The 15,239-nt window shown below is 38.4% G+C and overlaps 1 protein-coding gene across 3 annotated transcripts in view; it reads left to right on the top strand.

The window, feature by feature from the left end:
* fhit (fragile histidine triad diadenosine triphosphatase) overlaps positions 1-13,472 on the top strand; it is a 124,941-nt gene extending 111,469 nt beyond the window's left edge. For all 3 annotated transcript variants that reach the window (XM_087850452.1, XM_087850450.1, XM_087850451.1), the window contains 3 exons: positions 945-974; positions 6,222-6,290; positions 12,432-13,472. In XM_087850452.1, coding sequence (XP_087706578.1) covers positions 945-974; positions 6,222-6,290; positions 12,432-12,530 — 198 coding nt within the window. In that variant the 3' untranslated portion in view covers positions 12,531-13,472. The remainder of the gene's footprint in view (positions 1-944; positions 975-6,221; positions 6,291-12,431) is intronic.
* Positions 13,473-15,239: the final 1,767 nt, after the last annotated feature.

Here is a 15,239-nt window from a genome sequence, read left to right on the forward strand (position 1 = left end):
GTCAGATTCAATGATCACATCAACCATATTTTATTCACAATATAGCCTTGAAAACATATCAAATGTTAATCTGAAAAACTCTTTTCTTAGATCTTTTTGCGCAAGGGACCAAAAGTAAAGAAAAAAAGGTGGTGATTTAGCAACAGTACATGTGAGAGGATTGAGCCCATAAACTGGTAACTCAGTAGTTATTTCACTTTCCTTCATTTTGGAATCGAGGCACAAAAAATAGTCCCTCACCTCCAGTGAGTATTATGCTGCAGCAGACAGTAAAGGCACAACAAACATACTGTGTCTTGTACTGCTGCATCTGTAACAAACCACACTCACACTCTGACTAGAGCCACAAAAGAGGTTTTAATAATATTTCCTAGCATGAGAAATCTGAGTGACCCAACTGGGTGACTGTTGCCAGGGCAATTTTTCCACTGCAGGTAAGCTCAGTGGAAAAATCACATACAAAATACATGAATGCAATTAGATAAAAAAAAAATCATATTTAACATAATTTGACAATCTCTACAAGATAAATGGAGAATTTACCTGCTGTATTTTTACATTATAGCTGTTGGATCGAGTGCTAATAACTGTTCTGCATCTGTTCCAAAAGGGTTGAGTAATGGTTTGAAGTGGAGATCTTGAGTTGGCTGTAATTCTTAAACAGATATATCTTTGTTGAAACCCTTGAATTAACGTTGGTTGTATGCACTTTAGTCTAAATATGGAACATTTAAAAAACCAAATCCCATTGAATAAATATAGCCAAAAAGTTGTCTATGAAGACAAATATCTCAGGATAAAGACGGCTTTGACACAAACCAAGGGGGTTGTTTTAGGGCAGGTGAGATGTTATTACCTTAAATTAAATTCTTTCTTTAAAATATTAATGCAAGTATTTCTAAATTCTCCTCTCTGGACTAATTGCCCCTTTCTTTTCCCACCAGGATGGTCCTGAAGCCGGACAAACTGTGAAGGTGAGAACTTAATAATTTATGACCTTGAAATATGTCATGAACCCTCTGCAATAGTTATGCACTATTAAATAATCATCACAATTAATTTGTAGAGCTAAACTCCTGGAGATGGAGAATTATTCAGTTATCTTTTCTAAAAGGTGTAATTTTCAGTTTGGTTGAAGGCTATATGAAATTATTCATGTCACTTGCTTGGGAGCCTTTGGGAAAGTTCACATAGGTTAAAGTGAGGGGAGAGAATCATCCTCTTGTAAAATAACCCACTGTACTGTTGTGCTATTTTTTACTATATTAAAAATGTATGATGCATTTGAACCTTATGAATAATAAATAAAATATCAGTGTATGAGATCCCGCATATGTGTAGCTCATATTACAGTTTGAAATGCACATCTTAAGTGGAGAAGTTTTTGGCAACAAATGAGTAAAAGGTTCAGATGATGTGCTTGTACGCTGTATGAGGCAAGAAGAAAACATTTGATCCTTAAACAACCGTTGGAGGAGCTTAGTTTGCATAGCCGGTAATAAATAAGACTCATTCCCAGTGGGGGATCGGCTCTGCAGGGCTGCCATTTGTCACCGATTCTGTTCATAATTTTTATTGACAGAATTTCTAGGCATAGCCAAGTGATGGCGTTCACTTAGTGGGTCTCAGGATCTCATCTCTGCTTTTCCCGGATGATGTTGTTCTGTTGGGTTCATCAGGTGATGGCCTCAAGCTCACACTGGAAGGGTTTACAGCCGAGTGTGACAGGAACAACCTCACAAGATTCATAGATGGGTATACTAGTGGTGTGTGGATTGATATAGAAATATCGATTCTTCTGATCCCAGTAATTTAAGTTCTAGAATCGATTCTCATATTAAAATATCGATATTTTAGTACTTTGGGGTAAATTTGTAGTTTTTCATTAACAGGAACACAGTGGAAAGAAACGATATCATTCAGATCGTCTAAATTGGAAGGAACCACTTCCTCTTATGCCGTTCATACTCATGTGTGAAATACGGCTGTGTAAATGTGTCGCAGCCTCTGGCGTGCACACTCACAAGGGCTGAGTGTAAACAGAGTCATGTGTGGGCGTATTTTACTTCCACAAACAGCCGAGACACGGTTTGCAATACATGTGGCAAGAAAGTGAGGTGTTGTAGCAACACCACTGACCTCGTCAAACACCTCAGAATAAATCATATCACAGATTATGACGAGCGTATGTTGAGGGACAGGTGCTGCTAGGGCGAGACAGACGTCTCTCACGGATCCTTTAGTGCTGCAGGCAACGTGTTCAAATAGCACAACTTCAGGTTTTATTTATTGCTGTATGATTTTTCTGCATTATTAAGCAATAAGAACAAGTAGTCTGATGTCCTGTAATCATTATGACGCTATATTATAATATTATTACAATTACATAATACAATTATATATTGCATTATGAAATACAATTCAGTATCAGTATCGTCGATACCACCCTGAATTTTACTTGGTATTGGATCGGAAAGGAAATCAGTGGTACCGCACATCATTAGGGTCCACCACACCAGGCAAGAGCCCAGGTGCAGAGTGTGTAAAGAGACAATCCAGCACATAACAGCAGGGTGCAAGATGCTAGCACTTTGGGCAGTGACCTCTAAACTGGGCAGGTGGCTCCTGCAGATCCCAGGAGTGATATCTGAGATCTCCCAGAAGAGTGCTTTAAACACCTTGCTTTGTGTGCTATATAAATAAAATTTAATTTAATTGCTCAGTAAATACGTAAGGCAGCGAGAAACCCAAGAAACAAGGGGATCAAGAAGAGGAACAATCATGGAACAACAGGCCCCTGCATGACATGAACCACCAGTAGACAGAAAAAGTGGCTGATATTGAAAAATCCTACCTGTGATGGACTGAGGTGAAAAACAGGAGTCCCAGGATTTATTAGAAAAATATGGTTTTCATTTATTTAACCCCCAAAAATTAGATTCACAAAAGTAATAAATGTTGAGCTCATAAAAGAGGTCAAAGAAACAAAACTGAACTCAGGCAAAGACTGCAAACTTAAACCAAATGACTGCCCAAACAAACATAACTGACCTAAACATGACCCACAGGGGTATATATACTCATTGTGACATATGAGGGGTAACAAACAAACACAATCATAAATCACAACACAATGCAGTACAATCTAGTTTGTTAATAAACTAAACACTAAAGAAGAAAATCAAAACCATTAAACTCTAAACTCAAATATTTAATTAAATACAAATACTTTGTTTTTAAATTAAAGAAAACACACATTCTCCCCTTCAGTAGGAAGGGGTGGTGTGGTCCAATTATCCCTCTTTGCCTTTAGTGGTTTCAAACCCTGGCTACCATCTTTTGTCCAGCAACTCCCAGGGATGACGGCAGGTAAGAAATAAAAAGACAAAGGTTAGTCAAAAATCAAAGTGAAAAAATGAAGTGGGATGAATACATAAGTAAACTAAATGTGCGCGCTTAACAATAGAACAAATGTATCCAAACCAATCAATAAAGTTATTGAAAACTAAAGTGTATTACTATGTTCAAATGAAGAAATGAAAATACAAGAGTTACTGACTTTAGAGTGTGGCCACGGGTTTGGCCATCACACTACCAATGACCAAGCTGGACTGGAAGACAGCACAGAGGAACAAGCTAGAAACGCATCACAGGAACAAGCTGCAAGTATGATAGAGGCTTGGGTCTGGCATGCTAGGTAAGACCCCAGGTACAGGCCAGACTCAGACAGTCTAGCACATAACGGCAGCATGTGAGATACTAGCAGGCAGGGCATACATGGCACAGCATAACCAAGTGCCTGGCATAGTTTACAGAAGTATCTGTGATATGTATGGCTTGGAAGTCCTGTGGTCAAAATGTGATACGCCCCCTTGAGAATGACCGAGCTAAGATCCTGTGGGACTACCAGATACAGACGGACAAACTGGTGGTGACTAACCAACTGGACATAGTGGTGGTAGACAAACAGAAGAAGACGGCCGTAGTGATCGATGTAGCGGTTCCGAATGACAGCAACATCAGGAAGAAGGAACACGAGAAGCTGGAGAAATACCAAGGGCTCAGAGAAGAGCTCGAGAGGATGTGGAGGGTGAAGGTGACGGTGGTCCCAGTGGTAATCGGAGCACTAGGTGCGGTGACTCCCAAGCTAGGCAAGTGGCTCCAGCAGATCCCGGGAACAACATCGGAGATCTCTGTCCAGAAGAGCGCAGTCCTGGGAACAGCTAAGATACTGCAGGACCCTCAAGCTCCCAGGCCTCTGGTAGAGGACCCGAGCTTGAAGGAGAGACCGCCCGCAGGGGCGTGCTGGGTGTTTTTGTTTTTTTTTTCCATATATATATATATATATATATATATATATATGATGGTGCTGTTGCGTCTAGATCAGTCATTCAGTTCATTTCATCATCCATGTTCAGTTCATCTCGATAATAAAACTTCCTCAATCAGCCTGCAAGTCCTGCATGTGGGTCCTCTTTCCAGTCTCCACACACCCACCATGAGAACATTGTCAGAAAAAACTTTAAAATGACCTTTTGTCTCACCATTTCTTAATGGCATTTAGTTTTACAATGGATTGCACAGCACTGGAAAGGGAAACAACGGAAAAACAAAAACAATTTCAGTACACTAAATATCTTTCTGAATGTGTTGGAACAAAACTGAAAGAAGCTCCTCTCTTCTTTGTGCAGACCTGGACTCGACTCCCACAGAGCTCGATTATCTCGTTAATAGTGTTACATTCTCACTGCATGCAAAGGAAGCAGGAATTTTTGGAGGTTTATGCCCTGGCATACCCTGGTATAAAGTCATGACGAACCAGAAAAGTCTTAAGCTTGAGAGAAAATAGCTTTGCATTTATTTAAAACATCTTTCTTTGGTTTGGAAAAAGTTTTACTTCTTTTATTCTGTGAAACGTCACTGACAGAGAAAAACAGGTTTTTCTTCAGCACTGTGGCCAGGCTGACAAACAGTAAGAGCTCTGTTTGAGCCAAGCGTCAGTTACCCTTAACTAGTAATGACCTTCTTCACAAATACAATATTAATCATTATAGAAGAAATTATTCAGAACCAGCTTAGAGACATATCATTACATACCACTACTTTCTCCTAATTGCCAAAAACTAAGGTTCTTGTTCTCTGCACGTGAAATCTTAGTCTAGATGATATTACTTTGGCCTCAAGTGCACTGTTGGACTCATTGTTAACCACAATATGTTCTGTGTGCATATTAAACAAATACGTAGGCTTTCTGCTATTTGCACTGCATTTCTAAAATTAGAAATATCCTGTCTGAGTGATGCTGAAAAAGGATTTTATTCATTTGTACACTTGAAAAAGGACAAGAAAGAAAAGTCATATTTCTCCCACACTGGCTTCTCTTCATCGCCCCCCTGATAAATCCAGAACTTCACCTGACACACAAGGTCTTGAATTATGAGGCCCTCTTAAAGATCTCACAGTACCACATTATCCTTATCACTTTATTTCCAGGCTTTGTCTGATTTATTTGTGGGGTAGCATTTCTAGGATGCAGAGCCTTCAGCTTTCAGACCCTGTGGAGCGAGCTTTGGATTTCAGAGACAAACACCTTCTGTATTTTAAATGTATTTATCCCATAATTGGGGAAATTCTACTTCTAAAGTAAACACAGCCAACAAACAAAATAATAGTTTCATTAATGAAGTAAAAACATTTACTACAGATTATGACATCAGTGTAGATTAATATGGCAAAATTACTCAAAACCAAGAAATAAAGATGTGTGAAAGCAATTGTATAAGCAATGGTTCTGAACTTCAAAGAACACTGCTGCTAAAACACAGCTTTATATTGGAGTGGTCTGAATTTGTCTTCTTATTTCTTTGTAAATTGATGAGGATGAAAATGCACAATTACTAGTTACCTGCTGTAAAGTGATATGCTTAGATATCATTTTCTATACTCAGTAGTATAGGTTTATAGTACAATTGTATATTAGCAAAAACTGTTAGCTATCTGTTGCTCCTGGGTCCCAGAATAAAGTCAGGTCCATTCTTAAACACATAAAAATAGAAAATCCCTGCTTGCTGAACCCTCACCCTGCGGTGATTTGTGCCACGCCAGTAACATCCTGACGGCTTCTCCAGCATACTGTGAAACTCTGTCATAGTGCTCCCAGGAAGAAGTAAGATTTTCTCCAGATCAACCACAATATCTAAACCTTGTTTGCATGTTTACAGCATGTCCACGTCCACGTGCTGCCCAGGAAGGCCGGGGATTTTAAGGACAATGACAGCATCTACGATGAGGTAAGATGGACAACTTTTGGCCATCCCTATTAGTTCATTTAAAAATTATTTTTGATTTTATTTTAAATTAAAAAAGGATTTTTTTCACTGTCAGTCACTGTGTACAGGACACACAAACAGCTGAGTCAGTGTGGGCTTGTACTTTGGTAAGCTATGTGAAAAATGTTAAGAAATAGTTACGGGAACCAGGACCTGCATGGTTTTGTAAAAAATCTGATCTGGGTACTTGATCTCTCTGATAAATATCAATCAGATACTGATGAGATGTCTGTTACACAAGACAGCCTATTTCCCATCCTCTCCTGCTCACCAGTAAGAACATAACTAAAGGAAAACAGCACTATGGTGGCTGCTGACTTATCTTCTGCACATCTGGTATTGTTCTCCCAAGCTCATGCTCCAGTGCGTCACCACAGCAGTATGAAAGGACAGATCACTGCTAATGAACTGATTCACATGTGGCTGCTAATAATGTTAATTAAACACCTGAGTTTGAACAAATATCAGTGAGCTGTATAACCCTCAGAATCCCCAAACCAATGAACTGCAGCACTGCACTATGAAAATAATGAACATGCCTTTCACGCTATTTTAAATTTCACTGTGATATGTTGACTTTGTAACAAGAGAGTCTGTGGCAAATGAATATCAATGACTGGGGACGATGATATGAATATTCTAATAACCACGTCTAATAAAAAAGAGCTCTCTATACTTCCTCCTCCTGCCTAAGGGGAGAAATGAGACGTGCATTTCCACAGTGCAGTCCCAGCAGCAAAATGGAAATAGGTTTGTTTTTAATCTGCATGTGATCAGAAGGTTTATTGTAAGAGCAGTGCCATTTATATTTTCCATATCACATCCAGCCAATGAGACATAGTTTGAAGATGTTTGTAGGAGCGTAAATGCATAGACAGATTTGTCTTAATTTCATGATCATGATAAATGTAATAATAATAATACTAATTATTATTATTATTACTAATAATAATACTAATTATTATTATTATTACTAATAATAATAATAATAATAATTATTATTATTACTAATAATAATAATACTAATTATTATTATTACTACTAATACTAATACTAATTATTATTATTAGTAATAATAATTAGTATTAGTATTAGGGCTAGTACTTGGTCAGATTGGTCAGATTTCATGGCTCATTCGTTTGAGTAATATTTAATAGTAACACGCAAATGAATTAGATTTTTTGGCACTGTAAGGTGGGGTGCTCATTTAGTATAATTAATTTCTGTGTTTGTAAGGTAATTTTTATCTTGTGTGTGTTTATTATTGCATTTCTATAAGGTGCAATTTGAACATGCACCAAGAAAAAAAAAGGAAAAAAGACAGGAGTGTGTGTAGCCAACCCCTTTTTTGACCTCTTTGTCTCTTCATTCTTAAAAATTTTGGCAAATTTGGAGGCTAAAAGTAAATCTGATGCTGAACACAAACAAATAGAAGCTGCTTTAGACACTAGAACTGAAATGCAGTGCAGACCGCTCTTGCTGAGTCAGATGCAAAAATTGGAAGTTTTGCAAAAGTATAGCTACAAAGAGGACTTTGAACCCCACAGAAATGCTGTACCTGAGCCATAATAGCAGCAGATTTTAACAGCCTCTGGGGCCTCGCCGCGCTCTGAGTAAGCGCTGCCCCCTATGGAACTTGCCCCCCCCCCCAGCTGGGTCAGTGATACTTTGGGCTTACATTGAGTTTTTTTTAACATTAGTTTGCTGAGTGATCACTTTACACAAGTTATCAAACACCGGGCACTCACCAAAGTCAACATTAAACCAAGCTGATGTTCTTGGAGGAATTTCTCAGTTCTCAGTGAAACTCATCCCAATCCCCAAACGCATAGAAAAAGCTTTGTTTTCAAAAATACTCGTGTACATGTGGCCTGTGTCTCCAAGCAGTCTCAGGAGTGTGGTAGAGATACCAGGAGACAGATTATTGCATGAGTATGAATAGCCTATCCCTATGAGTGCAGTATGAAACTAGATTCTTTTAAATAACCATGTCATATTTTTCAGACAGGAAGTGACCACTTTGCAGTTCACAATTCACAAGACAAGCAAGTTCTGAAGTGCAAGCTCCACCAGCTGTTTATAAATTACTGTGTTGACCTGATGTGCTAAGTGTAACTATTTAATTGATATTTTGAATCTTCTTACAGATGCTCTCACTTTTTTCTATAAACAATAAAAGAAAATAGAGTGACAAGTAGAAACAAGTTGAGGAACAAATTCAATTCAATTCAATTCAATTCAATTCAATTTTATTTATATAGCGCCAAATCACAACAAAAGTCACCTCAAGGCGCTTCATAGATACAGAGAAAAACCCAACAATCATATGACCCCCTATGAGCAGCACTTTGGCGACAGTGGGAAGGAAAAACTCCCTTTTAACAGGAAGAAACCTCCAGCAGAACCAGGCTCAGGGAGGGGCGGGGTCATCTGCTGCGACCGGTTGGGGTGAGAGAAGGAAGACAGGATAAAGACATGCTGTGGAAGAGAGACAGAAGTTAATAACAGATATGATTCAATGCAGAGAGGTCTGTTAATACATAGTGAGTGAGAAAGGTGACTGGAAAGGAAAAACTCAATGCATCATGGGAATCCCCTGGCAGCCTACATCTATTGCAGCATAACTAAGGGAGGATTCAGGGTCACCTGGTCCAGGCCTAACTATATGCTTTAGCAAAAAGGAAAGTTTGAAGCCTAATCTTAAAAGTAGAGATAGTGTCTGTCTCCCGAATCCAAACTGGAAGCTGGTTCCACAGAAGAGGGGCCTGAAAACTGAAGGCTCTCCCTCCCATTCTACTTTTAAATACTCTAGGAACAACAAGTAGGCCTGCAGAGCGGGAGCGAAGTGCTCTAATAGGGTGATATGGAACTACAAGGTCATTAAGATAAGATGGGGCCTGATTATTTAAGACCTTGTATGTGAGGAGCAGAATTTTGAATTCAATTCTGGATTTAACAGGAAGCCAATGAAGGGAAGCCAAAACAGGAGAAATATGCTCTCTCTTTCTAGTCCCTGTCAGGACTCTTGCTGCAGCATTTTGGATTAGCTGAAGGCTTTTCAGTGAGTTTTTTGGACATCCTGATAATAATGAATTGCAGTAGTCCAGCCTGGAAGTAATAAATGCATGAACTAGTTTTTCAGCGTCACTCTGAGACAGGATATTTCTAATTTTAGAGATGTTGCGCAAATGGAAGAACGCAGTCTTACGTATTTGTTTAATATGTGCGTTGAAGGACATATCCTGGTCAAAAATGACTCCAAGGTTCCTCACAGTGTTACTGGAGGCCAAGGTAATGCCATCCAGAGTAAGAATCTGGTTAGATACCATATTTCTAAGCTTTTCAGCGCCGAGTACAATGACCTCAGTTTTATCTGAGTTAAGAAGCAGAAAGTTAGTGGCCATCCAAGTCTTTATGTCTTTAAGACATTCCTGCAGTTTAACCCATTGGTGTGTGTTATCTGGCTTCATGGACAGATAGAGCTGGGTGTCATCTGCATAGCAGTGAAAATGTATGCTATGTCTTCTAATGATGCTGCCTAGGGGAAGCATGTATAATGTAAACAGAATTGGTCCTAGCACTGAACCCTGTGGAACTCCATAATTAACCTCAGTGTGTGAAGAGGACTCTCCATTTGCATGCACAAATTGGAGTCTATTAGATAGATATGATACAAACCACTGCAGTGCAATACCTGTAATACCTACAGCATGTTCTAATCGCTCTAATAGGATATTATGGTCAACAGTATCGAACGCTGCACTAAGGTCAAGAAGGACAAGCACAGAGATGAGTCCACTGTCAGAGGCCATAAGAAGATCATTTGTAACCTTCACTAAAGCTGTTTCTGTGCTGTGATGAACTCTGAAACCTGACTGAAACTCTTCAAATAAACCATTCCTCTGCAGATGATCTGTTAGCTGTTTGACAACTACTCTTTCAAGGATGTTTGATATGAAAGGAAGGTTGGAGATTGGCCTATAATTAGCTAGGACTGCTGGGTCTAGAGATGGCTTTTTGAGTAAAGGTTTAACTGCAGCCACCTTGAAGGCCTGTGGTACATAGCCGATTATTAGAGATAGGTTGATCATATATAAGATCGAAGAATTAATCAATGGCAGGACTTCTTTGAGCAGTTTTGTAGGAATGGGGTCTAAAAGACACGTTGATGGTTTGGAGGAAGTAATTATTGAAGTTAACTCAGAAAGATCGATTGGAGAAAAAGAGTCTAACTTAACATCAATGGTACTAAGAGTAGCTGTTGATAATACTACATCTGTGGGATGATTATTGGTAATTTTTTCTCTAATGATAAAAATTTTGTTTGTGAAGAAGTTCATGAAGTCATCACTAGTTAACGTTAAAGGGATGGTTGGCTCAAAAGAGCTCTGACTTTTTGTCAGCCTGGCTACAGTGCTGAAGAGAAACCTGGGGTTGTTCTTATTTTCTTCAATCAGTGATGAGTAGTAAGCTGTTCTGGCTTTGCGGAGAGCTTTTTTATAAAGCAACAAACTATTTCTCCAGGCTAAATGATGATCCTCTAAATTTGTGACACGCCATTTCCTCTCCAGATTACGAGTCATCTGCTTTAGGCTACGTGTTTGAGAATTATACCACGGGGTCAGGTACTTCCGATTAGAGACCTTAGTTTTCACTGGAGCTACAGTATCCAGAGTCGTACGTAGTGAGGAGGTGAAATTATTAATTAGATAATCGACCTCTGTTGGGGTAGCGTTCAGATAGCTGCTCTGCTCTGTGTTGGTACAGGGCATTGACGATGATAACAGTGGATGGATTATATTCTTAAACTTAGTTACAGCGCTTTCAGAAAGACATCTACTTTGATAAAGTCCACTCTCCACTGCTGCGTAATCAATTATTGTAAATGTAAATGTTATCAAGAAATGATCAGACAGGAGAGGGTTTTCAGGAAACACTGTTAAATGTTCAGTTTCTATGCCATATGTTAAAACAAGATCTAGAGTGTGATTAAAGTGGTGGGTGGGTTCTTTTACATTTTGAGAGAAACCAATTGAGTCTAATAACAGATTAAATGCCATGTTGAGGCTGTCATTTTTAGCATCAACATGGATGTTAAAATCACCCACAATAATTATTTTATCTGAGCTCAGAACTAAATTAGATATAAAGTCTGAGAAATCAGACAGAAACTCTTTGTAAGGCCCAGGTGGACGATAGATGATAACAAGTAAGACTGGTTTCTGAGTTTCACAGCTGGGGTGGACGAGGCTAAGCATCAGGCTTTCAAATGAATTAAAAGTCTGTCTTGGTCTTTCATTAATTAATAGACTGGTGTGAAAAATTTTTGCCACACCGCCCCCTCGACCTGTGCTTCGAGATTTCTGGTAGTTAGAATGACTCGGGGGTGTTGATTCATTTAAACTAACATAATCATCCTGCTGCAACCAGGTTTCTGTAAGGCAGAGTAAATCAATTTGTTGATCAATTATTAAGTCATGTACTAACAGAGACTTGGAGGAGAGAGACCTAATATTTAATAATCCACATTTCACTGTTTTACTCTTTGGTTCAGATGTGGATACTGTATTGTTCTTTCTTTGTAAATGTTTAAGTTGTTTGTTGCTGGTTTTTAGTTTGTTTTTTGTCTTTTTGGAAGCAGACACAGTCTCTATGGAGATGGGTTTTTGGGGGGGTAGCAGGAGGAGAGAAGCTGCAGAGAGGCGTGTAAGACTGCAACTCTGCTTCCTGGTCCCAACTCTGGATAGTCATGTTTTGAGGGGTTTAATAAATTTGTCGATATTTCTAGAAATGAGAGCTGCTCCATCCAAAGTGGGATGGATGCCATCTCTCCTAACAACAACTCCTCATTATGATGAGTTTCTCAATTTTAATTTAGTGGATCAGATTGATGTGCAAGCAAAAACTGATCACTGGGTCTCCATACTGAACTGAGAGTGGTCTCACAGTTTTGAAGAAGAAAATCTGCAGTCTGTAAACATCTTTTAAACCCAGTAACAGTTGATATCTCAATGCATTTTCATGGACTAGTTAATACAGAAAACAATCCAAATTTGTTCTGACAATATATTATTACATATTACATCTTCATTGTCTTTGTAGTTACAAAACCACGATCGGGAGGATAAGGACACACCATCCACGTGGAGATCAGAGGAAGAAATGGCAGCAGAAGCTTCAGATCTGAGGAAACAGCTCTAGAAACCTGAATGGAAAAACCAAAGATGTCAGTAATTTAATAAAGGCAGCACCGCCATGAACATAAAGTTAACATCTGCAATGTGAAATATAATAAAACATTTAATTGTATTTTATTTGACTTAATTTGATTATATGTATATTAAATCCTCAAAATCTTTGCTGAATTATGTATATCAACCAACCAAGTCAACCAAAAGAAATCTAACTTGTTGCTGAAATATAAAAGCTACACAGTGAATGTTTGTTTTCCTCCTGAGGTCAGCAGTATTGTACAGATGAAAGAAGGCAGTCACTGACTTTTCTTTAATGAAACACAGAGGACGTGCTTGAAAAAAGTAATCACGGTTCCTTACAGCATTACTGTTTTATAGAATCTGTGTGGTATCTGTATTTGGACACTGTGCTTCACAGATTTTCAGGGCCAAGTAGATTGACTTCACTTTTGCCTGAATCTAGTATTTAAAAATAAAGACCCTTCTGGCATTTATGTCGAAACAGCTTAACTAGTTTTTTGTGTCATCAGGCTTCATATCTAAGGTTTCTTTGAGTTTGGCAGTTTGTTCCCTCCTGGGTATCAAAGTGTAAAAATCTTGTAGAATACTCCAGAAGAATCAAATGTAGTTGCTAATGGGGCTGAATTAACAGTCTGAATGATTTTCTAAATAAGTTTACAGACTGAGTGAGAAAAATTCCTTTATTAACATTTATAAAAATAAAATGTGTTAAAATATTTATTAGATTATATAACAATTATTTAAATCAGTGACCTAAATTTGCACAAGAAATATAAGGTTGTCAAATATTATGAAATAACTGCATGAATATAGGAAAGATTCTTGTGGGCAAACTATCAGAAACATGCAGACTTTGCTCATTTTTATTCAATAGGTCACAATCACCAGTTACTAATGTTTGTGGATTGGATTTTATTAGTTTGAAGCATACAACAATGGTATACAAATGTGTGTCTCTTTGTCAAACAACAAAAACTGAAAGGATTAAAATTGTATTTTCTATAAGTATATAGACTATACGTTGATATTTCTCTTCAGCGCTCCTTCCTACGTTCCAGTGCCGGGGTCCACAGTGGCTGGATAATTGTCCAAATCCACTCATCGAAACAAAAGAATCCACATGAAATTGAACATTAGTGAATATTAATGTATCCATTTAAAATAATGTAAATAACTCTTTTTTTTTGTCACTGAGCACTGCTACCATAAAAAAGTAAATAGTGTAAATAGTGGTTAAAGCTGTAAAAAGTGTGATTGGAGTTCAGACTTGGTAAAGTCATGATAAAACTACATCCTCTTTCAATTCTAAGGCTTTATAAAAACAATATGTGAAAATTAAGCACACTCTCACTGTTCACCACAGGAGTTAAGAGGGTAAGTAGCAGCCAGCCAGCAGGTGCTAATCAAACGCACCTGATCAACTGATTATCAACCACCTCAGTAAAATACATGTTTGGGCAGTTTGCTAGTCTGTAGCATTCAGGTGTGCAAATTGCAGTAGATTCAGGCTTAAAAGACTATAAAATAATACCATAAGTGTAGGACGTCTCCCTCCCTGACGTGTTGAATGGGTTCTGCTGTAGGTTTGAAGCAATGAGGGGAGAAAAAAAGAAAGAAATATTCTAACTTATGGCGAGCAGGTGAGATTGTATACAGCTGAATGAAAGAGAACACTAAGAAAGGCCAACCTAGAAACGTTTCCATCCTTTCCCAATGAACCACAAAAGCTAGTTTCAGATGATCTGTTCCTGATGAACCCGCTAAAGAAAGGAGCTATTTCCAGGATCTATAACCAACTTTTGCAAATAGACAGAACAACTACACTGGACCACTTGAGAAATGCTTGGAGTGAAGAACTGGCTAACATCACTGAAGATCAATGGACTAAGGCACAAGAACTGGTTCACTCCACTTCTGTCTGCTGCAGGCACTACTACAATTTAAGGTCCTGCACAGGCTCCATGTGTCTAAACTGAAGGTCTCAAGGATGTTTCCAGGGGCGGAGTCAAGATGTGATCGATGTGGCCAGAATTCTGCCTCGTTGTCATATGTTTTGGACATGTCCTAATATCGCCACCTACTGGTCTAAAATATTTAAAACTCTGATATTTTCAAAAACAGCTCCCCACAGACCCAGTGATGGCACTTTTTGGTGTAGCTACAGTTAAAGACTTAAATAATAAACAAATTCGTGCTCTGAGTTTTATAACATTGCTTGCAAGACGCCTTATACTTCTAAACTGGAAAAATAAAGCCCCCCCAACTCACTCTGCTTTGTTAAGAGACACAATGTATCATTTACAGTTGGAGAAAAGTTTTCATTGAGAGATCATGTTAAACTGTTTTACCTAATCTGGCCTTTATAGATCACTTTAATAAGTAAACTGGGAGGGATGGCCTCCTCCCATATCTGCTCCAAGACACTGGTCTGGGCAGGTGGGGGGGGGGGTTGGGTTGTTGTTTTTTCTCTCCCCCTCCTTTGTATATACTTATTTAGGTATATAAATGTGTGTGTATAGACAGATATATGATTGTTTATATAATGGTAATTATATTTTATGTACAAAGGAGGGGGAGAGGAAGGAAAAAAACTCTGTCACTGTAAATGAGATCCATACTTTGTTGCCTGATTGGAGATATGAGTCGACCCTTTTTTATTCAAAACATTTCATTTGTTCTACAGACAATTAAACCC

Source organism: Neolamprologus brichardi, chromosome 13 (assembly GCF_056152115.1).
Source record: "Neolamprologus brichardi isolate AB-2024 chromosome 13, ASM5615211v1, whole genome shotgun sequence".
In the NCBI taxonomy this organism is placed as follows: domain Eukaryota; kingdom Metazoa; phylum Chordata; class Actinopteri; order Cichliformes; family Cichlidae; genus Neolamprologus; species Neolamprologus brichardi.